At 45.4% G+C, this 27,707-nt stretch overlaps 1 protein-coding gene across 4 annotated transcripts in view; it reads right to left on the bottom strand.

Annotated features, from left to right (window-relative positions):
• Nucleotides 1–27,707, bottom strand: part of LOC137531492 (high affinity immunoglobulin gamma Fc receptor I-like) — a 117,792-nt gene that overhangs the window by 45,268 nt on the left and 44,817 nt on the right. For 3 of the 4 annotated variants that reach the window (XM_068251406.1, XM_068251405.1, XM_068251407.1), the window contains exons 8-11: nt 16,566–16,841; nt 13,273–13,551; nt 10,040–10,084; nt 4,362–4,475 (exon numbers count right to left, since the gene is read on the bottom strand). In XM_068251406.1, the coding sequence (XP_068107507.1) occupies nt 4,362–4,475; nt 10,040–10,084; nt 13,273–13,551; nt 16,566–16,841 (714 nt within the window). The remainder of the gene's footprint in view (nt 1–4,361; nt 4,476–10,039; nt 10,085–13,272; nt 13,552–16,565; nt 16,842–27,707) is intronic. The other variant, XM_068251408.1, reaches the window with a different exon arrangement.

The following is a 27,707-nucleotide window of genomic DNA, read 5'->3' as shown; positions in this document are numbered from 1 at the left end:
GTATTCCGTTAAGAGTATGGTGAGTTCATAGAAGATTTTATTTTTTGTCACAAGTTAGCGGAAAATGACACTTTGTGAAAAAACCCAATAAAAATCAATTTCCGCTAACTTGTGACAAAAAATAAAAACTTCTATGAACTCACCATACTCCTAACGGAATACCTTGGGGTGTCTTCTTTCTAAAATGGGGTCATTAGTGGGGTTCCTATACTGTCCTGGCATTTTAGGGGCCCTAAACCGTGAGGAGTAGTCTTGAAACATAATTTCTCAAAATGACCTGTGAAATCCTAAAGGTACTCATTGGACTTTGGGCCCCTTAGCGCAGTTAGGGCTGGTTCAGACGGACGTTTGGAGGCGTCGCGTTCGTTGGCGTTGCGTTCGTGATGCGTTCAGGCTTTCAGCAGCGTTCGCATTGCGTTCGGATGCGGTCGCGTTTTTTCTTCCCCTAGGGGGACATTACCCGTCACGGTTAACCGCCCCTGGAAGCAACATGTAGCTTCCAGGGGCTCCTTGAACGCCAGTGAAAATCGGGACCCGAACGCCGCGTTTGTGCAAACGCGCGTAAAAGCTTGGTACAAACGCTCCCATTCACTTGAATGGGAGCATTTAACGCCAAGCCCCGAACGCTGGCAGTAAACGCTCTACAAACGTCCGTCTGAACCAGCCCTTAGGGTGCAAAAAAGTGCCACACATGTGGTATCGCCGTACTCGGGAAGAGGTAGTACAATGTGTTTTGGGGTGTATTTTTACACATACCCATGCTGGGTGGGAGAAATAACTCTGTAAATGGACAATTGTGTGTAAAAAAAAATCAAAAGATTGTCATTCACAGAGGTATTTCTCCCACACAGCATGGGTATGTGTAAAAATACACCCCAAAACACATTATACTACTTCTCCCGAGTACGGCGATACCACATGTGTGGCACTTTTTTGCACCCTAACTGCGCTAAGGGGCCCAAAGTCCAATGAGTACCTTTAGGATTTCACAGGTCATTTTTGTTTCAAGACTACTCCTCACGGTTTAGGGCCCCTAAAATGCCAGGGCAGTATAGGAACCCCACTAATGACCCCATTTTAGAAAGAAGACAACCCAAGGTATTCCGTTAGGAGTATGGTGAGTTCATAGAAGTTTTTATTTTTTTGTCACAAGTTAGCGGAAATTGATTTTAATTGTTTTTTTTCACAAAGTGTCATTTTCCGCTAACTTGTGACAAAAAAACAAAATCTTCTATGAACTCACCATACTCCTAACGGAATACCTTTGGGTGTCTTCTTTCTAGAATGGGGTCATTTGTGGGGTTCCTATACTGCCCTGGCATTTTAGGGGCCCTAAACCGTGAGGAGTAGTCTTGAAACCAAATGTCGCAAAATGACCTGTGAAATCCTAAAGGTACTCATTGGACTTTGGGCCCCTTAGCGTACTTAGGGTGTAAAAAAGTGCCACACATGTGGTACCGCCGTACTCAGGAGAAGTAGTATAATGTGTTTTGGGGTGTATTTTTACACATACCCATGCTAAGTGGGAGAAATATCTCTGTAAATGACAATTGTTTGATTTTTTTTACACACAATTGTCCATTTACAGAGAGATTTATCCCACCCAGCATGGGTATGTGTAAAAATACACCCCAAAACATATTATACTACTTTTCCTGAGTACGGCGGTACCACATGTGTGACACTTTTTTGCAGCCTAACTGCACTAAGGGGCCCAACGTCCTAATCACAGGTCATTTTGAGGCATTTGTTTTCTAGACTACTGCTCGCGGTTTAGGGCCCCTAAAATGCCAGGGCAGTATAGGAACCCCACAAGTGACCCCATTTTAGAAAGAAGACACCCCAAGGTATTCCGTTAGGTGTATGGCGAGTTCATAGAAGATTTTATTTTTTGTCACAAGTTAGTGAAAAATGACACTGTGGAAAAAAAACAATAAAAATCAATTTTCGCTAACTTTTGACAAAAAATAAAATCTTCTATGAACTCGTCATACACCTAACAGAATACCTTGGGGTGTCTTTTTCTAAAATGGGGTCACTTGTGGGGTTCCTATACCGCCCTGGCATTTTGCGGGCCCAAAACCGTGAGTAGTCTGGAAACCAAATGTCTCAAAATGACTGTTCAGGGGTATAAGCATCTGCAAATTTTGATGACAGGTGGTCTATGAGGGGGCGAATTTTGTGGAACCGGTCATAAGCAGGGTGGCCTTTTAGATGACAGGTTGTATTGGGCCTGATCTGATGGATAGGAGTGCTAGGGGGGTGACAGGAGGTGATTGATGGGTGTCTCAGGGGGTGGTTAGAGGGGAAAATAGATGCAATCAATGCACTGGGGAGGTGATCGGAAGGGGGTCTGAGGGGGATCTGAGGGTTTGGCCGAGTGATCAGGAGCCCACACGGGGCAAATTAGGGCCTGATCTGATGGGTAGGTGTGCTAGGGGGTGACAGGAGGTGATTGATGGGTGTCTCAAGGTGTGATTAGAGGGGGGAATAGATGCAGGCAATGCACTGGCGAGGTGATCAGGGCTGGGGTCTGAGGGCGTTCTGAGGGTGTGGGCGGGTGATTGAGTGCCCTAGGGGCAGATAGGGGTCTAATCTGATAGGTAGCAGTGACAGGGGGTGATTGATGGGTAATTAGTGGGTGTTTAGGGTAGAGAACAGATGTAAACACTGCACTTGGGAGGTGATCGGACGTTGGATCTGCGGGCGATCTATTGGTGTGGGTGGGTGATCAGATTGCCCGCAAGGGGCAGGTTAGGGGCTGATTGATGGGTGGCAGTGACAGCGGGTGATTGATGGGTGGCAGTGACGGGGTGATTGATGGGTGATTGATAGGTGATTGACAGGTAATCAGTGGGTTATTACAGGGGAGAACAGATGTAAATATTGCACTGGCGAATTGATAAGGGGGTGTCTGAGGGCAATCTGAGCGTGTAGGCGGGTGATTGGGTGCCCGCAAGGGGCAGATTAGGGTCTGATCTGATTGGTAACAGTGACAGGTGGTGATAGGGGGTGATTGATGGGTGATTGATGGGTGTTTAGAGGAGAGAATAGATGTAAACACTGCGCTTGGGTGGTGATCTGATGTCGGATCTGCGGGCGATCTATTGGGGTGCGTGGGTGATCAGTTTGCCCGCATGGGGCAGGTTAGGGGCTGATTGATGGGTAGCAGTGACAGGGGGTGATTGATGGGTGATTGACAGGTGATTGACAGGTGATCAGTGGGTTATTACAGGAAAGGACAGATGTAAATAATGCCCTGGCGAATTGATAAGGGGGGGTCTGAGGGCAATCTGAGCATGTAGGCGGGTGATTGGGTGCCCGCAAGGGGCAGATTAGGGTCTGATCTGATGGGTAACAGTGACAGGTGGTGATAGGGGGTGATTGATGGGTAATTAGTGGGTGTTTAGAGGAGAGAATAGATGTAAACACTGCGCTTGGGTGGTGATCTGATGTTGGATCTGCGGGCGATCTATTGGTGTGGGCAGGTTATCAGATTGCCCGCAAGCCGCAAGGGGCAGGTTAGGGGCTGATTGATGGGTGGCAGTGACAGGGGGTGATTGATGGGGGATTGACAGGTAATTGACAGGTGATTGACAGGTGATCAGGGGGGATAGATGCATACAGTACATGGGGGGAGGGGGTCTGGGGAGAATCTGAGGGGTGGGGGGTGATCAGGAGGGAGCAGGGGGCAGGGGGGGGGTAAAAAAAAATACCGTTGACAGATAGTGACAGGGAGTGATTGATGGGTGATTTGGGGGGTGATTGGGTGTAAACATGGGTCTGAGGGGTGGGCAGGGGGGGGGTCTGAGGGGTGCTGTGGGCGATCAGGGGGCAGGGGGGGGAAATCGGTGTGCTTGGTGCAGACTAGGGTGGCTGCAGCCTGCCCTGGTGGTCCCTTGGACACTGGGACCACCAGGGCAGGAGGCAGCCTATATAATACACTTTGTATGCGGCGATCGTCGGGTTAACATCCCGCCAGCGCTTCCGTATGGCCGGCGGGATTTTGCGGCGGGTGAGCGGAGCCAGGCGGCGGTGGAGGATCGCGTCACGGATGACGCGATCGCTCCGCCCATGCCCCTACAAGGACCGCCGCCATTTGTCAATACGGCGGTCCTTGCGGGGTCCACTTCCCGGCCGCTAATTGTCAATACGGCGGTCTGGAAGTGGTTAAGGACCCTTACTGTTTGGCTGTGTGTACCACCAAATAATTAGGTAGGGTGATCCCCTGAGAACACATAATTAGGCAGCGTGTACCTCCAAATAATATAATTTATCAGAATACTCATCAAACAAATTGTATAGCCAAATACATTTAAGAGAGGAGAGTTGTGAAAATCTGAAACATTTAAGAAAATTACCTGGCTTTGCTTGAAATAGCTGAAATACAGATGCCATTTTGTGTCTGTACACAAATATCAGGATGCCAACGATGACAAGAGGCAGAAAGGTTACAATCCATATATAACGTCCCTCTGATGGACAGAAAAAAGCAGATATCACATTTCAGGATAAAAACAATAAAGTCAGCTTCACACTGCACTTAAAGAGGAACTCCAGCCTAAACAAACATACTGTCATTAAGTTACATTAGTTATGTTACTTAAAATAGATAGGTAATATAATCTCTTACCCACCTTGTTTTAAAAGAACAGGCAAATGTTTGATTTCATGAGGGCAGCCATCTTTTTGGTTGAAAGGAGGTGACAGGGAGCATGAGACAAAGTTCCAACTGTCCTGTGTGCTGATCACCCCTCCCAGTTGCTAGGCAACGGGAACAACAACATAGGAAATCCCATCATGCTTTGCACAGCATCAAGGAAAAAAGCCCATACAGTTTTCTTTGATGGGGCAGAGCTTAGCTTTTGTAAAGCTAAAAATAAAGCTTAGGTAAGAAAAACAAAGTTCTGATGCTGTGAAACTGTTAAAGAAACACCAAGCCTTTTCAGTTCTGCTGAGTAGATTTTTAGTCTGGAGGTTCACTTTAAATTCGGACCGTATTCTGCAGCAGAGACCAATGGACAAAGTGTTACTGTTCATTTTCTGGCAAAGGTGTAAAAACGCCTATTTCAGAAAAATCTTGAGGACATGTTACCAGCCCACCAGACTTACTTTTTTTGGGAGGAAAAACACATTTGCCAGAAAACGAAGAGCAGCAGCTGCCAGCAGAAAACATTTGGAATTAGTTACTGTGACGATTAATGCCACTACTCAGATGACTGAATATTGGTGATCTGCGGAATAATGGTTTTACAGGACCTTACCACAGGAGTTGGTAAGGAACACTCAGGACACCAACAGAACAGACTAGACACAAGGCCCCCTAGTGGGGCTGGAAGGTACAGACAGATAAATACGGTTCTAACGGTCACCTGTGGAGCAGGTGATTCAGACCTTACTGCAGTCTCAGAGACACAAATAACACAGCTCTAATGGTCATCTGTGGAGCAAGTGATTCAGACCTTACTGCAGTCTCAGAGATACAAATAACACAGCTCTAATGGTCATCTGTGGAGCAGGTGATTCAGACCTTTCTGCAGTCTCAGAGATACAAATAACACGGCTCTAATGGTCATCTGTGGAGCAGGTGATTCAGACCTTACTGCAGTCTCAGAGATACAAATAACACGGCTCTAACGGTCACCTGTGGAGCAGGTGATTCAGACCTTACTGCAGTCTTAGCAACAAGTTCCTTCCGTAGTCTGGACTCTCCACGGGGAGGAGTCAGACAGGGAGAGGGAAGGACAGAACGTGAGTGACACCAGAGAGAGGGTGTCACTAACAGATCTGGCGTTCTGTAACGATCGGTGTAACACAGAGAGGGTCTGATTACCGGTGAACTGCAGTATCACCGAGAATGCAGAATATACCCGATTATTGGTGATCTGCAGTATCACCGATAATCAGATATATAAGCTAACCTCTGGACACCTGAGTAACGATTGTTTGGTGCAACTGTAATGTTTTGAGAGCTGCACCTCAAGAGCAGGTACAGGGCAGCAAGGAGTACTGCACAAGTACTGATTCCTTCCGAAGGCCTAGACTTCCCCGAGGGAGGAGTCAGGCTGAGCGCAGGAAGGACAGAGCATGAGTGACACCAAAGGTAGTGTCACTAACGGATCTGGGAACTGCCTTTAACAGTAAGGTCAGTTCTCGCGGTCGGGCAAGCCAGGTCGAAAACACACGGACAGATAAAGTACAGATTCAGAAGGCAGAGGCGGAGTCTAAAGTACAGGCAGGGTTCAGCAACAGGGTATCAGATATATCGGGGTACAGAATCAGGAGGCAGATGCAGAGTCTAAGGGTAAGCCGGTGTTCGGCAACAGGGTATCAGAATAGCAAGGTACAGGATCAGAGTTCAGGAGAATAGTCAGGCAGGCAGAAAGTCATAACAGATAATACAGTATAATTTCCTAACGCTAAGGTGTGAGATCCGTGGCCGTCAACACCTTTGGAAACTATGCTAGAACACAGATACAAAGCAATTAGTACTTTAAACTACCAACATAATCTGGCTAAGTGTGGATCCCCAGCTCCGCCGGTTCTAGCACACTTTGGGCTCTAACTATGGTCTGAGTACTGACACAAGTGTACACGACGACAGACGAAGACAGAGTAACAACTCCAGGTTTAAATACTGACAGCAGATTCAAGCAACCCCGCCCGAGGGGCTGAACCAACCTGCAAGGAAGATTGACAGGTGGAAGTCAGCTGACCACAAAGTCAGCTGATCTGTCTCCTCTGCCCATAAAGGTCCTTTAGCTCCATGTAAAGGTCCTTTTGCTCCATGTGCAGGCGTGTGGACCCAAGCTGCTGCAACAGAGATCCCTGTCCCAGCTGAGTCGGGAAGCAACACCCGGGATGGCTTGGCCAGAAAGGTGACATCAGGTGTGAAAGCAGCTGCGCTGCTTTCCACCACAGAGGTAACGTTTAAGATTGTTACAGTTACTGATTTTGGATAAACAAAAACATTGGAAACTTCTAGTTTTTTAGCCACTATTCATAAAGATAATAATATAAAGGTGATCAAACACCATACATTTTTTTTATTAATATTTCTTCAATTGAAGAATCACAATCAATTTTTCTGGTTGATTTATTGCAACAATTGAAAAATCTAACCAATGTACCACACGCACGTGTTCAATTTTTCCCCAATTATGAAAAAAAAATGATTGAAAACGCAGATAAAATGACTTGGGTGTATACATTAATAAATTGACAATCTACCCTACACCATTTAATTTTCATAAAAATTGATCAGAAAAATCCACCACTACCGATCAAATTCTATTTTTAAAAAAATGGAAAATCCGATTGGATTTCTTGCTCGAATTATCAAAAAGCTTTAAATTTTTTGGAAAAACCAATCATTTTTATCGAATTGCTGTAAAATCATTTTATTGTATCGTGTGCAGATCAGATCAATATTAGTGTCAAAGGAGTAAAAGAAAACAAGGACAACATAAGTCCCATATCTCCGTCCCTTGCAATGAAAGTGGTCACATCAAAGGGAATTGAGAACACTGATATTCCAGATGTTTCTCAAAGGTGGCCACACACCATACAATTTTTTTGCATTTCTTTTCAATTAACGATTTACAATACATTTTTCTGATTGATTTGAAAAATCTGACCAATGTACCACACAAGTGTGTTCAATTTTTCCCCAATTATGAAAAAAAAAAGGATTGAAAACTCTGAAAAATGGTTTGCTTCTCTACATTACGAAATTGTCAATCTACCACACACACCATGCAATCTTGCAAAAAAAAAAAACTGATCAGAAATTTCAGCAACTCCTAATCGAGTAAAACTGAAAAAAAAATTTTTAAATCCGATCAGAATTTTCACTCAAATAAAAAAAAAGCTTTCAATTTTTCTGTAGAAACAATTGTTTTTATTGAATTCCTGTAAAATCATATAATTTTATTGTATTGTGTGTGGTCACCTTTAGACGGATGAGGTTCCCTCAGCTGATGCTTTGTTGCTGATGTTACATTGACAAGATCTGATATTACCACAATGAAGAGAATTTATGTATGAAACTCTTCCATTGTCTTTAACCACTTCGCGTCCCTGGGGTTTTCCCCCTAAAAAACCAGAACAATATTCTACATTTCAAAAAAATATAGGTAGAGAAAAGTAGACGGGCACTACACTGCTAGTGTGCTTTCATCAAGGTATATAAATGACATTAAAGGAATCCGGAGTAAGGACCAGGTTGGATCAATATAGTTCATGCGTGCTCAAAACCAATAAACAACATTGTGCATATGAAAAAAGGAAAAAAGAAAGGAGCAGTTTGGCACTTGCATTCCACTAAAAAAGCTTTATTCTTGCGGCTTCAGAATTTCTCTTGAATAAATACATGTAAAAATCATGTTGAAAATTCCTACCAGGTCCCTTGGGCGCTGTGGGGTTGGTGGGAGCGGTGTGGGGCCTGACGACCGTTTCGCTCACTGAGCGTCCTCAGAGGCTCTCTGCACGGTGCAGAGAGCCTCTGAGGACGCTCAGTGAGCGAAACGGTCGTCAGGCCCCACACCGCTCCCACCAACCCCACAGCGCCCAAGGGACCTGGTAGGAATTTTCAACATGATTTTTACATGTATTTATTCAAGAGAAATTCTGAAGCCGCAAGAATAAAGCTTTTTTAGTGGAATGCAAGTGCCAAACTGCTCCTTTCTTTTTTCCTTTTTTCATATATTCTACATTTCACACTCCTCCCATTCGTTTGCCAATAACTTTATCACTACTTATCATACATAAATGATCTATACCTTGTTTTTTCCGCCACCAATTAGGCTTTCTTTGGGTGGTACTTTTTGCTAAGAATTATATTATTTTCTATGCATTTTAAAGGGAACAAGGGGTAAAAAAATGAAAAAAGTAATTATTTCCCAATTTTCAGCCATTATAGTTTGAAAATAAAAGTTGCTGCTGTAAGTTAAACCCACACATTTTACTTTTCCATTTGCCCTGGTTATTTTACCATTTAAATTTCAATCCTAGTACAATGTATGATGACAATAAATGATTTGGAAATAAAATGCATTTTTTCAATTTGTGTCCAACTTTTATTTAGTTATTTTTTTTCCTCCTTTATAATCTGATCCTCCCCCCAGTTAGCCAGATGTGCACCTACATATGCCTCCCTCCCCCATAGTTGGTCAGATGTGCCTCTGGATATCCCCCCCCCTCCCCCAGCCAGGCTTTAGTACCCCTCCCCCCCAGCTAGCCAGATGTATATATTTGGCCCCTCTCCCCCAAAGCTGGCTGGATGGATGTGTCTATTCCCTCCCCCCCCCTCCATAGCTAGGTGTGTGCGCCCCTTTACCCCCCCCCCTTGTTAATCCCTTTTGTGTTGCTCTCCTTCCCCTCCCCCCCCCATCTGAGCAGCGGTTTCTCTTTAATGATTCCCTCCCCCCCTCCCCCTCCATGCTGCGATCGGGCAGCATGGGGAATTACAAAGAAGATTTCCCACCTAAGCATCTTCCAGCGCGGGGATCGGCTCCCCTCCATTCAGTACCGCTGACAGCCTCTATGTGCAGAGTGGATTGGGTCCCGGCTTGATGATGTCATCAAGCCGGGACCCGATCCACTCTGCACATAGAGGCTGTCAGCAGTACTGAATGGAGGGGACCCGATCCCCGCGCTGGAAGATGATTAGGTGGGAAATCTTCTTTGTAATTCCCCATGCTGCCCGATCGCAGCATGGAGGGGGAGGGGGGATCGGACCCCCGGGAAGGCATCCAGGATTAGAGTAGTTAGAGGGAGGGGGGTTGATGAGCCCAGGTGCGTGCTAGCACGCACGCTGTGCTCATTTAAAGGGCACAACTTATATTCACGTCATGTGGCTTTCAGAAGCCACTTGCAATGACGTGAATATACTGTAGGTAGGACATGAATTGGTTAAACTGATAAATCCATGAGTAGCCTTCCACCACCTTCCAATCGTGTAACCACAGAGAAGACAGAAGAGAACTTCTTTCTATGGAACATGTAAAAGTCAAGGAGTTTCTGAATATGAAAGCCTTACCATATGTGTCTGTGGTGTAATCTGATACCGATCCTGATGATGGATCTAGGAAAAAAAATACAAATGAATACATAGGATACGACTGTACCAGGAGTGACCAGGAAAGGGGCAGTGGGAATAGGCACTGCATGGGGGAGGAACCAATGGGGCTGGGGAGGCATGGCGAAGGTACGGCGTTTAGCTAGCGGAAGGAGGCAGTGTAGAGAAGCAACAAGCAAAAATACTGCACAGTAACGAAAGACATGATAGCGAGGGATGGTCGGAATGCCAATTTCCGATTCCGCGGTAAATCCGCATTCCGTCATGTACAAATTACCGATTCGGCTTTCCGCTACCATTTTCCGCATTCCAATGCGGAATTTCCGCCGGAAATCGCGGAAATTCCGCCCGACTTTAACATCGATTTTCTCAAAAACTATAAGGTCTTTTTGAAAACTTATTTTTGCATCTTGTTCACAAGATTCAATTTAATAAACCCTGAAAATTTGGTGTTTCTAGGACTTACGTGGGCTTTGCTATTAACCGCTAAAGTCGGCGGATTTTTACTGTAATGTAAAATGCAGAAAATAGGCAGATGCAGATTTTCTGCATTTTACATTACAGTAAAAATCTGCCGACTTTAGCCGTTAATAGAAAAGCCCCCTTAAGTCCTAGAAACACCAAATTTTTAGGGTTTATTAAACTGAATCTTGTGAACAAGATGCAAAAAAAGTTTTCAAAAAGACCATATAGTTTTTGAGAAAATCGATGTTAGTCGGGTGGAATTTCCGCGATTTCCGGCGGAAATCCGCCTAACGCACTTGCATTACCGATTTCCGCATTCCGATGCGGAAATGCAATTTCCGATCGGAATTTCAGAAATTGCATTTCCGCGGAATCCGAATGAGCATCCCTAATGATGGCCCATATGCAATTCACCTTTTCACCTGAGTTTTTTCTCCTAGGAGATATTTTTTCTACTTACTTTCAAATAACTTTTCAACACTGATCAATTGAAAAAGTACCACGAAGTAGGTGAAAAAGTAATATCAATTTTATTTTGAGCCTTTTCTCACTTGCTGGTGGTTTAAAAAGCATTTTATTGAAAAGGATAAAAATATCACCCAGGAGAAAAGTGAATTGTATATCGGCCCATGGCCCCTTATTCAATTCACTTTTACTGCTTATTTTTCTCGTGGGTGATATTTTACAGCCTTATCAATAAAATGCATTTTAAGCCCCCAGCAAGCAAGAAAATACCCAGAATGAGTTAAACAATCCTTTTTAACCTACTTTATGGTACAAGTTGCAGAGAGCTGTAAAGTTATTTTAACCTCTTGAGGACCTTAGACTTACACCCCCCTAGTGACCAGGCTATTTTGTACTAATTGGTGCTCTGCAGCTTTAAGAGCTCACTGCAGAGCACTACGTCTTAGCACAGAAATTACTCCTCCCACCCCCTTTTACTGCCCACCAACAGAGCTTTCTGTTGGTGGGCTCTGATCACTGCTGCAGGCAGTGGGTGTTTTTTTTTATTTATTTTTTTCTTATTCATTTTTCAATAAAAAATAAATGTATCCCTCCCCCCGCCAGCCAATCACAGCGATCGTCTCTCATAAACATCAGCCTATGAGAGCCGATCTCTCTCTGAGTCTTCCAGGGCGCCATAGATTGCAGCACTGTACAATGTAAATAGACGGCAGTCTCCTAGCGGTGATTGCCACTGAGAGATTGATGACGGAGCCGAGCTCCGTCATTCAAGCGGGTATGTACGTGCATCGGCGCGCCCACGATCCCTTGCAATCTCCGCCCCCAGGACTTCACTACAAGTGGCGTTAAGCGGTCCTGGGGCTGGCCGCATTCATGTTGATTGGTGTGGAGCAGTCGACAACAAGCTAAACAGAAAATGAAAATTACCGGTATTGCCTAGGAGAAAACTTAGGAGAGAAAGTGCAAAAGTGACAAAAGAACATTTTTGTGTTCATCATCATCATTATTTTTTTTTACCATAAAAACAAAGGTAGAGGGTCAAATTTAACCCTCTATTCCAGTTAACCTGTTAGGGGGCAGGCATCTGAGGGTGCTCTTATTAAAGGGGAACTGAAGTAAGAGGTATACGGTGGCTGCCATATTTATTTCCTTTTAATCAATACCAGTTGCCTGGCAGCCCTGCTGGTCTATTTCTCTGCAGTAGTATCTGAATAACACCCGAAACAAGCATGCAGCTAGTCTTGTCAGATCTGACTTTAAAGTCTGAAACACCTGATCTGCTGCATGCTTGTTCAGGGGCTATGGCTAATAGTATTAGAGGCAGAGGATCAGCAGGAGAGCCAGGCAACTGGTATTGCTTAAAAGGAAATAAACATGGCAGCCTCCATATACCTCTCTCTTCAGTTCCCCTTTAAAGAGGCCTCCCAGATTCCACCATTAGTTCCCTCAAGATCTATCCCGTGTTTTTTTTTTTTTTTTTTTTTCATTATATTGAGTTAATGTAAGGTGAGATCTTTGCCAGTATTATAGGATGGGAGTAAAAATCCATAGTGCATTGAGATTGAATTATTGATCTGCATGCCATTTTAGGCAAATTCAAAGGAAACCTAAACTGAGAAGGATGTGGATTTTTCCTTTTAAAATAATACCAGTTGCCTGACTCTCCTGCTGATCCAGTGTCTCTAATACTTGTAGCCACAGCCCCTGAACAAGCATGCAGATCAGGTGCTCTGACTGAAGTCAGACTGGATTAGCTGCATGCTTGTTTCAGGTGTGTGATTCATCCACTACTGCAGCCAAAGAGATCAGCAGGACTGCCAGGCAACTGGTATTGTTTAAAAGGAAACATCCATATCCCTCTCAGTTAACATTACCGCAATGATAAGTATTCCATTGTATGTCTTTGCCAGTATTATAGGATGGGAGTAAAAATCCGTAATGCAATGATATGGAATTATTGATGCGCATGCCATTTTAGGCCTATTTAACTACATTTACCGCAATGATAAGTAGCCCATTGTATGTCAATGTATTGCAGCACGAGTTACATGAATTGTTATATTTTAGTGTTTTTTTAATATGCAGCAGTAAGTACAGAAATGCACTACCCCCTTAGATTTTCAATGAATGTGTCACGGCTAACTCAGTACCACCTGAGTGAAATCTGCAGAAAGGATTAGGCCGGCACCAACCATCAATGATGGTGCTGGCCTAATCCTTTCTGCAGTGTTTTTTTAATATTTAACAAAGAGTAAAGTACTTACCAACAAGTAGGCTGATGTTGTTGCTGGGTTGTTTTTGTGCAGAATAAGCAGTGTAGGAATCGCAGGAGTAAACTCCTCCCATATTCAGTGACTTCACTACCAGTTTTAGCTCTGCTGCCCTCTTCTGGACAGTTGTAATTTTTGTTAAATATGTGCCATTATGATAGAAATTATAAATGACAGGCAAAGAGCCTTTGGGGGACTCGCATAAAAGAGTCACTTCAGCCCCTATTGCCACTTCTGTAGGACTGACTTTTAGCTGTGTTTGTCCCATGGTCACTGAATAAAAAAGAAAATAGATATGTTGCACATGTATAATTCTTAGAAGACATTTGTAATTTGACTCAATTTAATTATTACATTTTTTGCACATTTTATTCAATCGCTCCCACTAATTTCCATGCTAAATACATTTGAATAAAATTACCATACATTTTACATCAACTCGGAATGACTAGCATCTCATTAACCATCCCCTACTCTCTTATTTTTCGTATTTTTACTGTAATTCTCCTACACATGCTAGACTTTAATTGTTAAAAATGAACATTCAGGTTCATAGTGTCCCATGATCTCACTATAAGTGCCCATTAAAGGGGAACTTCAGCATAAGCAAACATACTGTCATTAAGTTACATTAGTTATGTTAATTAAAATAGATAGGTAATATAATCTCTTACCCACCCCGTTTTAAAAGAACAGGCAAATGCTTGTGATTTCATGAGGGCAGCCATCTTTTTAATTGAAAGGGGTTGACAGGGAGCATGAGACACAGCTCTAACTGTCCTGTGTCCTGATCACCCCTCCCAGTTGCTAAGCAATGAGAACAACAACATCAGAAATCCCATCATGCTTTGCACAGCATCAGGGGAGTTTTCTTTGATGGGGCGGAGCTTAGCTTCTGTGCAGCCAAAAATGAGGCTTGGATAGGAAAATCAAAGTTCTGATGCTGTGAAACTGTTAAAGAAACACCAAACCATTTCAGTGCTGCTGAGTAGATTTTTAGTCTGCAGGTTCACTTTAATGATGCAATTTAACTGAACGATCAACTTTTTGATCAAGTAGATTGGATAGTGTTGATGGTGCCAATCGAATAATCGGATTGGTCACATTTTGAATTCCATTTATGGACCCGATCGATGATTTCTGATTGTTTCCTTCCGATTGCAGTTATCGGACAGGAAGGACAATCGCTTGGTAAAATTGCATTCTTAAAGAGTACCTTTAATTATCCACAATGACAAATCACAAAACAATAAATGAGCACTACTGTCTCTTACTGTTCTTCCTGCCACGGTGTCCCACTTGCTTGTCCACTGCTCCTCTCTGCCGACCTCCTACATAACATGGAATATACTGCATGGTTGTGGCCATACAACACCTCTGTACAGTGCTCATTCAGAAACCCGTCAACCCAAAAAATAATTTACAACTACTGCACACTACCGAGCATGTGTATGGAGATTTACAAAACAAGCTTGTTGTCTTTTATAATTAAAGGGACTCTGACCTCAAAATAAATACGAAATCGGTACTCACCTGGGGCTTTTTGCAACCCAGTGTAGGTCGGGACGTCCCACGAGGTGGCCGGCTTGTGACAACAGCGATGACATATAAGGAAGAAGGAGCCCGACACTTGGGCCCAGTGTCGCCGGGCAGCCGCCGGCCAGCCATTTCTGGACAGGCCTTGGGAGAAGAGGCAGGACGCCGCTGTGGGACGTCCCGACCTACACTGGGCTGCAGAAAGCCCCAGGTGAGTACTAATTTCGTATTTATTTTGAGGTCAGAGTCCCTTTAATTATTTCCTTTTCCTTTAAAAGATGTGCAATAAAATGTAAAAATGATTTAAAAAAAACAAAACTTTTTTTTAAGTACTGAACCTGATAAACAAAAATGAAGTAAAAATACCTGCAACTTGCCTTCAAATCATAAAATGGCTACGGCATTTGTATAGCTTGGAGCTTTTGCACAGATAAATAGAGCTATACTTTATAGGCAGTACACGTTGCAGCACCGGGTTTGCAGCTACCTACCAAATATCGGTAATTAGGTTTACCAATAGTTTTCTATGCACCTCCAGGTGCCCATTCTCACTTGAACCCTTAACCCCCCTCCCACAACTTTCTAAGTGTCTAACAAGGACCTCTTCCACCATGCATAACCTCCCCCCCCCCCCTAAGTCCCTACAACTAACCTCCTACAACTAACCTCCTAACCCTGGCGCCCAAACAGCTATAATAACAATAATAATAAACCAAACATTTGTATAGGCGCTTTTCTCCTGTCGGTCTCAAAGCGTTCGAGAGCTGCAGCCACTGGGACACATTTAAGAGGCCACCCTGCAGTGTTAGGGAGTCTTGCCTTGAACTCTTTACTGAATAGGTACTGACCCTAGCCAGGATTCTAACCCTGGTCTCCCATGTCAAATGGAGTAACCAGTAACCTATCCAGCCACTGCCGCTGGCTGCTCTTAGTGGTAGCCGATCCTATACAGTCGGCTACAACCATTAATTTCTATGTAGTAGTCAATCAGTTACTACTCGCATTAGGCGCCTAACTCACCCCTTAAAGTGAACCAGAGACAAAGCACCCTCACGTATTTTGCCCAATATATGTCAGTGGGAACTTTAGAGAAAACACCTACCATGCTCTCTGTTTTATTCTGCACTGCACAGCTTGCTGCTAATCAGCCCTGACAAAATCCCCGACTGAGCATTCAGTCTGGCTTTGCTATAATGACTCAGCTATAATGAGAGCAGGGTAGGTGTTTTCTCTAATGTTCCCACTGATATATATAGTAAAATACATGAGGGTGCTTCGTCTCTGGTTCACTTTAAAGGGTCACTTAAGCCTAACAAAAAAAATGAGTTTTTCTCACCTGGGGCTTCCACCAGCCCCCTGCTTCTGTTCGGTGCCCACACAGTCTCGCTCCGATCCTCCTGTCCCCGCCGGCGGCTACTTCCAGTTTCAGCGTTCTTTGAGTTTCTGGCCGCAATAGCAGTATAAAGGGTGCTATTGCGGCCAGGAACGCAAATAATCACTCGCATTCCCAGCCTGTCGGCGGCTGTCGCCGAAACCAGAAGTAGACGCTGGATGTGGAAAGGAGGATCGGAGAGAGACTGTGTGGGCACCGGACAGCAGCAGGGGTCTGGTGGAAGCCCCAGGTGAGTAAAACTCATTTTTTAGCTAGGCTTACGTGACCCTTTAAGGCGCCTTTCGGATTGTTAACACCTGCCAATCCTGGGGCCAAAATGATCCGATCCATTTTATAGGGGCATGAATTTGGAACTCACAAAGTATTTGCATCTCCAGAATTTGGCTCTTCTTAAAGACTCTCCCATCTTGGGACTGTGCAGAACATTGATAGCCTCCTCCATGCTCCTCTCCAGCTTGGCCTATCCTGAAGGTGTTGGTTGTAGTGACGTTCTGAATACTCTGAGAGTTTTTGTAAAACGTGAATAAAACCTGACTTGCTTTTCCGTAGGAGGTTTCACAATGGATCGTCACCTCTGCCCCTTCTTTAATAGGTGTTGATGGCTTAACGGTTATTTTTGGGGGTGTAAATAACTCTACAAAACAACAACATGAAATAAGTATTTTCCTCTGGAACTGTGATTAATTAAAAACATGTTTAAGAATAAAAATAGTTAAGTAATAAATTTGAAAGCTACATTCATATGTATATATATATATATATAAACAAAACAAAAATTAGGGACACTAGTATGGCTTTGTGTGGTTGGTCCTCTATGGATATAAAGTTGACCCTGGAAGTCTTCAATACAGCGATATAAAAAAAAAATCAACAAAGTAAATAAACTTGACAGGTTCTAATTAGTTTTTGCTCTACGAAAATGTATTTCTTTAATTGCTGTCTCTCTTCCTATTGGGACAGGAAGTAAGCAAAGTTCAGTTCTGTTAGGTAGCAACAAAGGCAGTAAGAAAATACATTTTCTTACTGTACTATCCAAGACAAAAAATACACATTTTGGCTGAGGTTTGGCTCTGACACAAGTAGGTCAAACCTCTTAAGTGCCTTAGATTAATAAGACCTGAGTGGAGATCAGTACAAAATGTGGTTGGTGTGTGATGGGCAGTACGGTGGCATAGAGGTTAGCACTGTCCCTGTGTCTGTGTGGGGTTCCTCCGGGCACTTTGGTTTCCTCCCACATCACAAAAACATACAGATAAATTAATTGGCTTCCCCCTAAAAATTGGCCCTAGACTACAACACATACACTACATGATACATACATAGACATATGACTACGGCAGGGATTAGAATGTGAGCTGCTTTGAGGGACAGGTACGTGACAAGACAATATACTCTGTACAGCGCTGCAGAAGATGTCAGTACTATATAAATACTAAAAAATAATAATGTTTAGAGATTGCAAACCGTTATACTTTGGCTCAGAAGATAGCTTTAATCATTTGATTATTCCATTTCCATGCCGCATACATTTGCATAAAATTACTATACATTTTACAGCAACCCAGGATTATTAACATCTTATTATTAATTCCCACTCTCTTTGAACTGAACATTAAATTTTGCGTTCGCAAACGTGGATTTACAGCAAATGTTCTTGAAACGGCTGTTCGCAGCAGGCTCCATAGACTTTAATAGGCAGGCGAACTTCAACATTTTCAGGGCATCTCTGACTGAAGCCAAAATTTCTTGTGTAAAAGTGTACCAAAACCCGGCCAGTGACATGACGGGGAAGGATCAACTAGTGTTGGGCGAACACCTAGATGTTCGGGTTCGCGAACGTTCGCCGAACATCGCCGCGATGTTCGGGTGTTCGCGCCGAACTCCGAACATAATGGAAGTCAATGGGGACCCGAACTTTCATGCTTTGTAAAGCTTTCTTACATGCTACATATCCCAAATTAGCAGGGTATGTGCACCTTGGGAGTGGGTACAAGAGGAAAAAAAATATTTGAAAAAGAGCTTATAGTTTTTGAGAAAATTGATTGTAAAGTTTCAAAGGAAAAACTGTCTTTTAAATGTGGAAAATGTCATGTTTCTTTGCACAGGTAACATGCTTTTTTTCGCCATGCAGTCATAAATGTAATACAGAGAAGAGGTTCCAGGAAAAGGGACCGGTAACGCTAACCCAGCACCAGCAGCAGCAGACGTGATGGAACAGGAGGAGGCGCAGGAGGAGAAGGCCACGCTTTGTGAGACACAACAACCCAGGCCTTGCATGAGGACAAGAAGCGTGCGGATAGCATGCTTTGTACCGCCATGCAGTCATAAATGTAATAAAGATAAGTGGTTCAATAAACAGGGACCAGGCGGCAACGCTAAACCAGCAGCAGCAGACGTGATGGAACAGGAGGAGGCGCAGGAGGAGAAGGCCACGCTTTGTGAGACACAACAACCCAGGCCTTGCATGAGGACAAGAAGCGTGCGGATAGCATGCTTTGTACCGCCATGCAGTCATAAATGTAATAAAGATAAGTGGTTCAATAAACAGGGAACACGCGGCAACGCTAACCCAGCAGCAGCAGACGTGATGGAACAGGAGGAGGCGCAGGAGGAGAAGGCCACGCTTTGTGAGACACAACAACCCAGGCCTTGCATGAGGACAAGAAGCGTGCGGATAGCATGCTTTGTACCGCCATGCAGTCATAAATGTAATAAAGATAAGTGGTTCAATAAACAGGGACCACGCGGCAACGCTAACCCAGCAGCAGCAGACGTGATGGAACAGGAGGAGGCGCAGGAGGAGAAGGCCACGCTTTGTGAGACACAACAACCCAGGCCTTGCATGAGGACAAGAAGCGTGCGGATAGCATGCTTTGTACCGCCATGCAGTCATAAATGTAATAAAGATAAGTGGTTCAATAAACAGGGACCACGCGGCAACGCTAACCCAGCAGCAGCAGACGTGATGGAACAGGAGGAGGCGCAGGAGGAGAAGGCCACGCTTTGTGAGACACAACAACCCAGGCCTTGCATGAGGACAAGAAGCGTGCGGATAGCATGCTTTGTACCGCCATGCAGTCATAAATGTAATAAAGATAAGTGGTTCAATAAACAGGGACCACGCGGCAACGCTAACCCAGCAGCAGCAGACGTGATGGAACAGGAGGAGGCGCAGGAGGAGAAGGCCACGCTTTGTGAGACACAACAACCCAGGCCTTGCATGAGGACAAGAAGCGTGCAGATAGCATGCTTTGTACCGCCATGCAGTCATAAATGTAATAAAGATAAGTGGTTCGATAAACAGGGACCACGCGGCAACGCTAACCGAGCAGCAGCAGACGTGATGGAACAGGAGCAGGCGCAGGAGGAGAAGGCCATGCTTTTTGAGACACAACAACCCAGGCCTTGCATGAGGACAAAAAGCGTGCGGATATAGCAGCAATGCTTTTTGCCGCCATGCAGTCATAAATGTAATACAGATGAGAGGTTCAATAAACAGGGACCGGAAACGCTAAACCATCCCAGATGTTCATTGGTCATGTTCCTTGGTTGGGGTCCTGGAGTGTTGCGTAGTCGTTTCCAATCCAGGATTGATTCATTTTAATTTGAGTCAGACGGTCTGCATTTTCTGTGGAGAGGCGGATACGCCGATCTGTGACGATGCCTCCGGCAGCACTGAAACAGCGTTCCGACATAAAGCTGGCTGCCGGGCAAGCCAGCACCTCTATTGCGTACATTGCCAGTTCGTGCCAGGTGTCTAGCTTCGATACCCAATAGTTGAAGGGTGCAGATGGATTGTTCGACACAGCTACGTCATCTGACATGTAGTCCTTGACCATCTTCTCCAGGCGATCGGTGTTGGAGGTGGATCTGCACGCTTGCTGTTCAGTGGGCTGCTGCTGCATGGGTGTCAGAAAATTTTCCCACTCCAAGGACACTGCCGATACCATTCCCTTTTGGGCACTAGCTGCGGCTTGCGTTGTTTGCTGCCCTCCTGGTCGTCCTGGGTTTGCGGAAGTCAGTCTGTCGGCGTACAACTGGCTAGAGGAGGGGGAGGATGTCAATCTCCTCTCTAAAGTCTCCACAAGGGCCTGCTGGTATTCTTCCATTTTGACCTGTCTGACTCTTTCTTCAAGCAGTTTTGGAACATTGTGTTTGTACCGTGGATTCAGAAGGGTATAAACCCAGTAATTGGTGTTCTCCAGAATGCGCACAATGCGTGGGTCGCGTTCAATGCAGTCTAGCATGAATTGAGCCATGTGTGCCAGAGTCCTACCAGAATCCTCATCATCCTATTGTGAGCGTTGTGATAGTTGTTGTGATGCATCATACTCGTCACCTTCCTCCTGGTCTGCTTCTGCTGACCATTCGCGCTGAATTGTGGAAGTCCAACATGCACCGCTCTGGCCCTCGTCAGTGGTGGCATGAAATTCCTGCTCCAACTCCAGCTGTTCCTCCTCCTCCTCTTCTTCGTCATAGCTGCTGGGGCCAGCGTTCACTGAGGCGGATGGCCTTATGTTGGTACCATCACGCTGATCGTTTTCTCCTTCAGATTCCCCCAGTTGCATCATGACAGCTGTTTCCTTGATTTTCAACATTGACCTCTTCAGTAAACACAGCAGTGGTATGGTAATGCTGACTGAAGAGTTGTCACTGCTCACAAGCAACGTGGATTGCTCAAAATTTTGGAGGACTTGGCAGAGGTCCAACATGTTGGCCCAATCGGATCCACAGAAGCTTGGCAGCTGTCCGGATGCACCTCGGTACTGCGCCGTCATGTACTGGACCACTGCACTCTTCTGCTCGCAAAAGCGGGCTAGCATGTGCAGCGTAGAATTCCAGCGCGTAGGGACATCACACAGCAAGCGATGGTGGGGGAGATTGAAGCGCTCCTGCATCTTGGCGAGTGCCCCCGAAGCAGTACTGGAATTTCTACAATGTTTGGCCACTCGACGCACCTTCAACAGAAGATCGGCCACGCCTGGGTATGTCCTCAGGAACCGCTGAACTACTAGGTTCATCACGTGCGCCAGGCAAGGGATGTGTGTCAGCTTAGCCAACCTTAAAGCGCGAATGAGATTACTCCCATTATCACACACAACCATGCCCAGTTTCAGGTCCAACGGTGCCAGCCACAAATCCGTCTGTTCCTTTATTCCCTTCCAAATTTCCTCCCCTGTGTGCTGCTTATCCCCAAGGCAGATCAGCTTCAGCAACGCTTGCTGACGCATGCCAACAGCTGTGCTGCAATGCTTCCACGATCCTACTGCTGCTGGTGCTGGGTTAGTGTTTCCGGATGAGGTACAGCTTTGAGATGCGTTGGAGGAGAAGGAGTCAGAGAGGTAGGTGCTGCTGTTGTTATCCAGTGGGAGGGACGGCGGTGCAGCTGTTTGCGGCGTGGGCAACACCCGCGCCGTAGCAGGTGAGGAATCGCTGCCAGGCTCCACAAGGTTCACCCAGTGCGCGGTAAGGGAGATGTATCGACCCTGTCCGAACGCACTCGTCCAGGTGTCAGTGGTGAGGTGAACCTTGCAGGCAACGGCATTCTTCAAGCTTCGGGTTATTTTGCTGACCACGTGCTCATGCAACTCAGGCACTGCAGAGCGCGCAAAGTGGTAGCGGCTGGGAACCACGTAACGTGGGAGGGCCACTGACATCATGCCCTTTAAGCTGTTTGTCTCCACCACTCGATATGGCAGCATTTCGCAGGCCAGAAGCTTGGCTATGCTGGCTGTTACTGCCACGGCCCGGGGGTCATTTGCTGGCAATTTCCTCTTGCGCTCAAACATCTCCAACACAGACAACTGAACCGTAGCGCTGCACACGGAAGGGCTGTTGGTTGTTGTGTTTGATGAACACTGGGAGACCTCAAGAGCACTACTCCGGAAAGTGACAGTGTGAGCGTCGTCTGATGTTTGTGAATGTTGTGAACCACGCAATGGCTGGGCTACTGCTGCTGCTGAGGCGGGTCTGGTGGTGAGTCTGGTGAACCCAAGGGAGGCAGTGTTGCTGGTACCCTGTCCTGCCGCGTTTGCCCACAGAGTGGGATGTTTGGATAGCATGTGGCGGCTCATGCTGGTGGTGGAGAGGTTGTTAATACTTTTCCCCCTGCTCAGGCGGGTCTTGCACACCTTGCAAATCGCCATGGTAACATCCTCAGTGCAGTCTTCAAAGAAAGCCCAGACTTTGGAGCACCTGCCTTGCTGGCGATTTCTGTTTGCTCCTCTTTTGCCTCTCACTTGAACTTTCACGCTTGTGGTGCCTGAAATTGCGCGCCGCCTACCTTGTGGCACAAGGCGAACTCGTGCAGCAGTGGGTTCTTCAACAGACTCATCTGTGCTGCTGCTACGACGGCGATGTTCTCGTTCACAAACAAAATCTGGGTCTATGTCCACATTGTCCATACCCTCCTCTTCCATCTCCTAAAACTCGTCATATGTCATTGTGGGGGCCGCCGCCGTGGAGTAGAGCTCCCCAGAACAACCTCTGCGCAGCTCACTCCAACGCCGTCTTCCAGATCTTGTCGGCCAACCTCCTGCAATTGCAACCCCTCCTGCCCAACTTGCTCTGGGATTTGGGTTTCCGAGTCCTCCTCGGACTCGCCTTGCATTTCAGTGCGCGGTGCATTTCCCACAGTTAATGGTTGTGAATCCGGGCACAACATTTCTGGCTGTTCCTCCATTGACCTTTGAAAGGTGGAAGTTTGTTGGGCTGGGAATAGCTCCTGCGAATACCCCATTGTGTCCTGAGGTAATTCATCGGACTGGTTATCTGGCAGTTGTGTGCGTGGTGTCGCTGCCGGTTGTGTCAGCTTTGTGCCCACTGGCTCCTTGTAACTGGCTGAGGACTCGGACCTCGTGCGTGATGTGCTGGTGCTGCTTAACCCACTGCTGGACGCTTGAGAGGTCATCCAAGTAATTATCTGGTCCTGTTCTTTTGGATCTGTGAGGGTTGTTGTCCTGGACAACATGGGCGGTATTGAGTGGGTTTTCTTGGGTGCTCCCCTGTGGCCTGTACGTGAACCGTCAGGGGAAACACCTCTTCCCTTGCCCCTCCCTCTTTCACCGGATTTCTTCCTCATTTCACTTATCCTTAAAGTACACGCTGACTGGCAGCAGTTTAGTGGCAGTACAGAAATGCTATACAGTGGTGGGTGAGCGGTGTACCACTATTGCCAGCAGCGACACAGAGCACAATGATATACAGTGGCGGGTGAGCGGTGTACTACTGTTCCCAGCAGACACAGAGTGGCAGTAAACAATGCTATGTAGTCTGGCTGAGCGGTGTACACAGAGTGGCAGTACACACAATGCTATATAGTCTGGCTGAGCCATGTACACAGAGTGGCAGTACACACAATGCTATATAGTCTGGCTGAGCGGTGTACACAGAGTGGCAGTACACACAATGCTATATAGTCTGGCTGAGCGGTGTACACAGAGTGGCAGTACACACAATGCTATATAGTCTGGCTGAGCCGTGTACACTGAGTGGCAGTACACACAATGCTATATAGTCTGGCTGAGCGGTGTACACAGAGTGGCAGTACACACAATGCTATATAGTCTGGCTGAGCGGTGTACACAGAGTGGCAGTAAACAATGCTATATAGTCTGGCTGAGCCGTGTACACAGAGTGGCAGTACACACAATGCTATATAGTCTGGCTGAGCGGTGTACACAGAGTGGCAGTACACACAATGCTATATAGTCTGGCTGAGTGGTGTACACAGAGTGGCAGTAAACAATGCTATATAGTCTGGATGAGCGGTGTACACAGAGTGGCAGTAAACACAATGCTATATATAGCGTGGCTGAGCGAGGTACACAGTGGCAGTACACACAATGCTATATAGTCTGGCTGAGCGGTGTACACAGAGTGGCAGTAAACACAATGCTATATATAGCGTGGCTGAGCGAGGTACACAGTGGCAGTACACACAATGCTATATAGTCTGGCTGAGCGGTGTACACAGAGTGGCAGTAAACACAATGCTATATATAGCGTGGCTGAGCGAGGTACACAGTGGCAGTACACACAATGCTATATAGTCTGGCTGAGCCGTGTACACAGAGTGGCAGTAAACAATGCTATATATAGTCTGGCTGAGCGAGGTACACAGTGGCAGTACACACAATGCTATATAGTCTGGCTGAGCCATGTACACAGAGTGGCAGTAAACACAATGCTATATATAGTGTGGCTGAGCGAGGTACACAGTGGCAGTAAACAATGCTATATATAGTGTGGCTGAGCGAGCGGTGTACTACTGTTCCCAGCAGCGACACACAATGACTGGGGGGACCCTGGCTAGCGTGGCTGGAGAGCGAACTACCCTGCCTGCCTACCCAAAGCTAAACCCACAGACAAATGGCGGAGATATGACGTGGTTCGGGTATTTATTTACCCGAACCACGTGACCGTTCGGCCAATCAGAGCGCGTTCGGGTCCAAACCACGTGACCCGTTCGGCCAATCACAGCGCTAGCCGAACGTACGGGGAACGTTCGGCCATGCGCTCTTAGTTCGGCCATGTGGCCGAACGGTTTGGCCGAACACCATCAGGTGTTCGGCCGAACTCGAACATCACCCGCACAGGGTGATGTTCTGCAGAACCCGAACAGTGGCGAACACTGTTCGCCCAACACTAGGTCCCCCCTCCCGAGCTTCTTTAACCACTTCAGCCTTCAGTCGTTTTCACCTTATGCATCAGAGCAATTTTAACCTCCCATTCATTCGCCAATGACTTTATCACTAATTATCACAATTAATTGATCTATATCTTGTTGTTTTTCTGCTACCAATTAGGCTTTCTTTGGGTGGTACATTTTACTAAGAATTATTTTTTTACTAGCTGATTGCCCGGCGTTGCCCGGGTATGTATTTGGCTGGTGTTGGCTCCGCATACTTTTTCTAACCCTAACACACAATTGCTCAATGACCAAGTTTGTGAACTTTGCGGTCTTTGGTATCAATAATTTGCATTGAAATGAAAAAAATCTGATTGTCTGTTTGTGGCTCCACCCCCTTTTCTTAATTTGAACCCCAGTCACCCAATAACCAACTGTACCAGGTTTGAGGCTTGTGCCATTAACAGTGCAAGAATCGCAGCAATTAAATATTCCCCTTGAAAAGCAATAGGTGAAGTTAGATTTACTTTTGTAGGCTCCACCCACTTTTCTGCATATTAATCCCAGTCACCCAGTGACCAACTGTGCAAAGTTTAAGAACCCTGCCATTAACAGTGTAAGAAGGGCTGCAGTTTACATTTTCCCAGTGAAATTTGTATTTGTCTCTGCCCACTTTTTTGTAACCTAGACGCACAGTCACTCAATTACCAATTTTGTGAGTTTTAGGGTCCTTGGCATCAATAATTTGTATTTTCCCATGAAATGAAACAAATCTTATTGACTGTGGCTCTGCCCCCTTTTCTGAATTTGAACCCCAGTGACCCAATGACCAACTGTACCAGGTTTGAGGCTTGTGCCATTAACAGTGCAAGAATGGCAGCAATTTTAATATTCTCCTTGAAAAGCGACATGTGATTTTTGATTGGCATATTTAGGCTCCACCCACTTTTCTGAATATTAAATCCAGTCACCCAGTAACCCAGTAACCAGCTGTGCAAAGTTTGAGAACCCTGCCATTGACAGTGAAGAAGGGCTGCAGTTTACAATTTCCCAGAAAAATCAGTTTTTAACTCCACCCACTTTTTGTAACCTTGACACAGTCACTCAATGATCAAGTTTGTGAGTTTTTGGGTTCCTGGCATCAAAATTGTGCTAATGGAAGCAGTTTATCCAGTAAAAAAATCTGGTTGTTTTTGGCTCCAACCCTTTACTGAATTTGAACCCCAGACACTTAACGACCGACTGTAGCAGGTTTGAGGCCTCTGCCATTAACAGTGTAAGAATGACTGCAGTTTCAATATTCCCCTTGAAAATCAATAGGTGAATTTTGATTCTTGTAGGCTCCACCTACTTTTCCGAATATTAATCCTAGTCGTCGTCACCCAGTGACCAACTGTGTGAAGTTTGAGAACCCTGCCATTAACAATGGCTGCAGTTTACATTTTCCCATGTAAAAAGTTAGTTGTTTTTGGCTCTGCCCACTATTTATAATCTTGACATACAGACACTTAATGACCAAGTTTATGAGCTTTGGGGTCCTTGGCATCAATAAGTTGAATTTTACCATTGAAATTAAACAAATCTGATTGACTGTTTTTGGCCCGCTCCCTTCAGGATTTAAACCCCAAGTCTCCCAGTGACTGACTGTAGCAGATTTTATGCCTCTGCCATTAAGAGTGCATGAATGGCAGCAATGTAAATATTCCCCTTGAAAATCAGGTGAATTTTGATTGGCTGCTGTAGGCTCCACCCACTTTCCTGAATATTAGTCCCAGTCACCCAGTGGCCAACTGTGTCACGTTTGAGAACCCTGCCAATAACAGAATGGCTGAAATCAATCTAACAAATCTGATTGGCTGTTTGTGGCTCCACCCCTTTAGTGAATTTGGACCCCAGTCACCCAATGACTGACTGTATCAGGTTTGAAGCCTCTGCCATTAACAGTGTAAGAATGGTAGCAATGTAAATATTCCCCTTGAAAATCAATAGGTAAATTTTGATTGGCTGTTGTAGGCTCCACCCACATTTTTGAATAGTCATCCCAGTCACCCAGTGACCAATTGTGTAAAGTTTGGGAACCCTGCCATGTTAAAAATTTAGTTGTTGGCACCGCCCACTTTTTCTAACCTTGACATACAGTCACTCAATTATCAAGTGTATCTGCTTTGGGGTCCTTGGTATCAATACTTTGTATATTCCCATTGAAAAATAAACAAATCTGGCTGTTTGTGGCTCCGCCCCCTTTCTGAATTTGAACCCTAGTCACCCAGTGACCAACTGTACCAGGTTTGAGGCATCTGCTATTAACAGTATAAGAGAATGGTAGCAGCTTAAATATTCCCTTTGAAAATCAAAAGGCGAATTTTTATTGGCTGTTGTAGGCTCCACCCACCTTCCAAAATCTTTATCTCATTCACCCAGTGACCAGCTGTGCAAAGTTTGAGAACCCTGCGATTAACAGTGTAAGAATGGCTGTAGTTTGTATTTTCCCAGTAAAAGTTGTTTTTGGCTCTGCCCACTTTTTGTAACCTAGACACAAAGTCACTCAATGACCAAGTTTGTGAACATTCAGGTTCCTGGCATCAAAAATGTGTGAATGGAAGCAGTTTATCCACCAAGGAAATCTGATTGGCTGTATGTGGCCCCACCCCTTTAGTGAATTTGGACCCCAGTCACCCAATGACTGACTGTAGCAAGTTTGAAGCCTCTGCCATTTACAGTGTAAGAATAGCAGCAGTTTAAATATTCCCCTTTAAAATCAATAGGTGAATTTTGATTGGCTGTTTTAGGCTCCACCCACTTTTCCTGAATCTTAATCACATTCACCCAGTGACCAACTGTGTCAAGTTTGAGACCCCTGCGATTTGCAGT

Source organism: Hyperolius riggenbachi, chromosome 9, assembly GCF_040937935.1.
Source record: "Hyperolius riggenbachi isolate aHypRig1 chromosome 9, aHypRig1.pri, whole genome shotgun sequence".
NCBI lineage: Eukaryota > Metazoa > Chordata > Amphibia > Anura > Hyperoliidae > Hyperolius > Hyperolius riggenbachi.
This window is presented reverse-complemented; position numbering and strand designations above follow the sequence as displayed.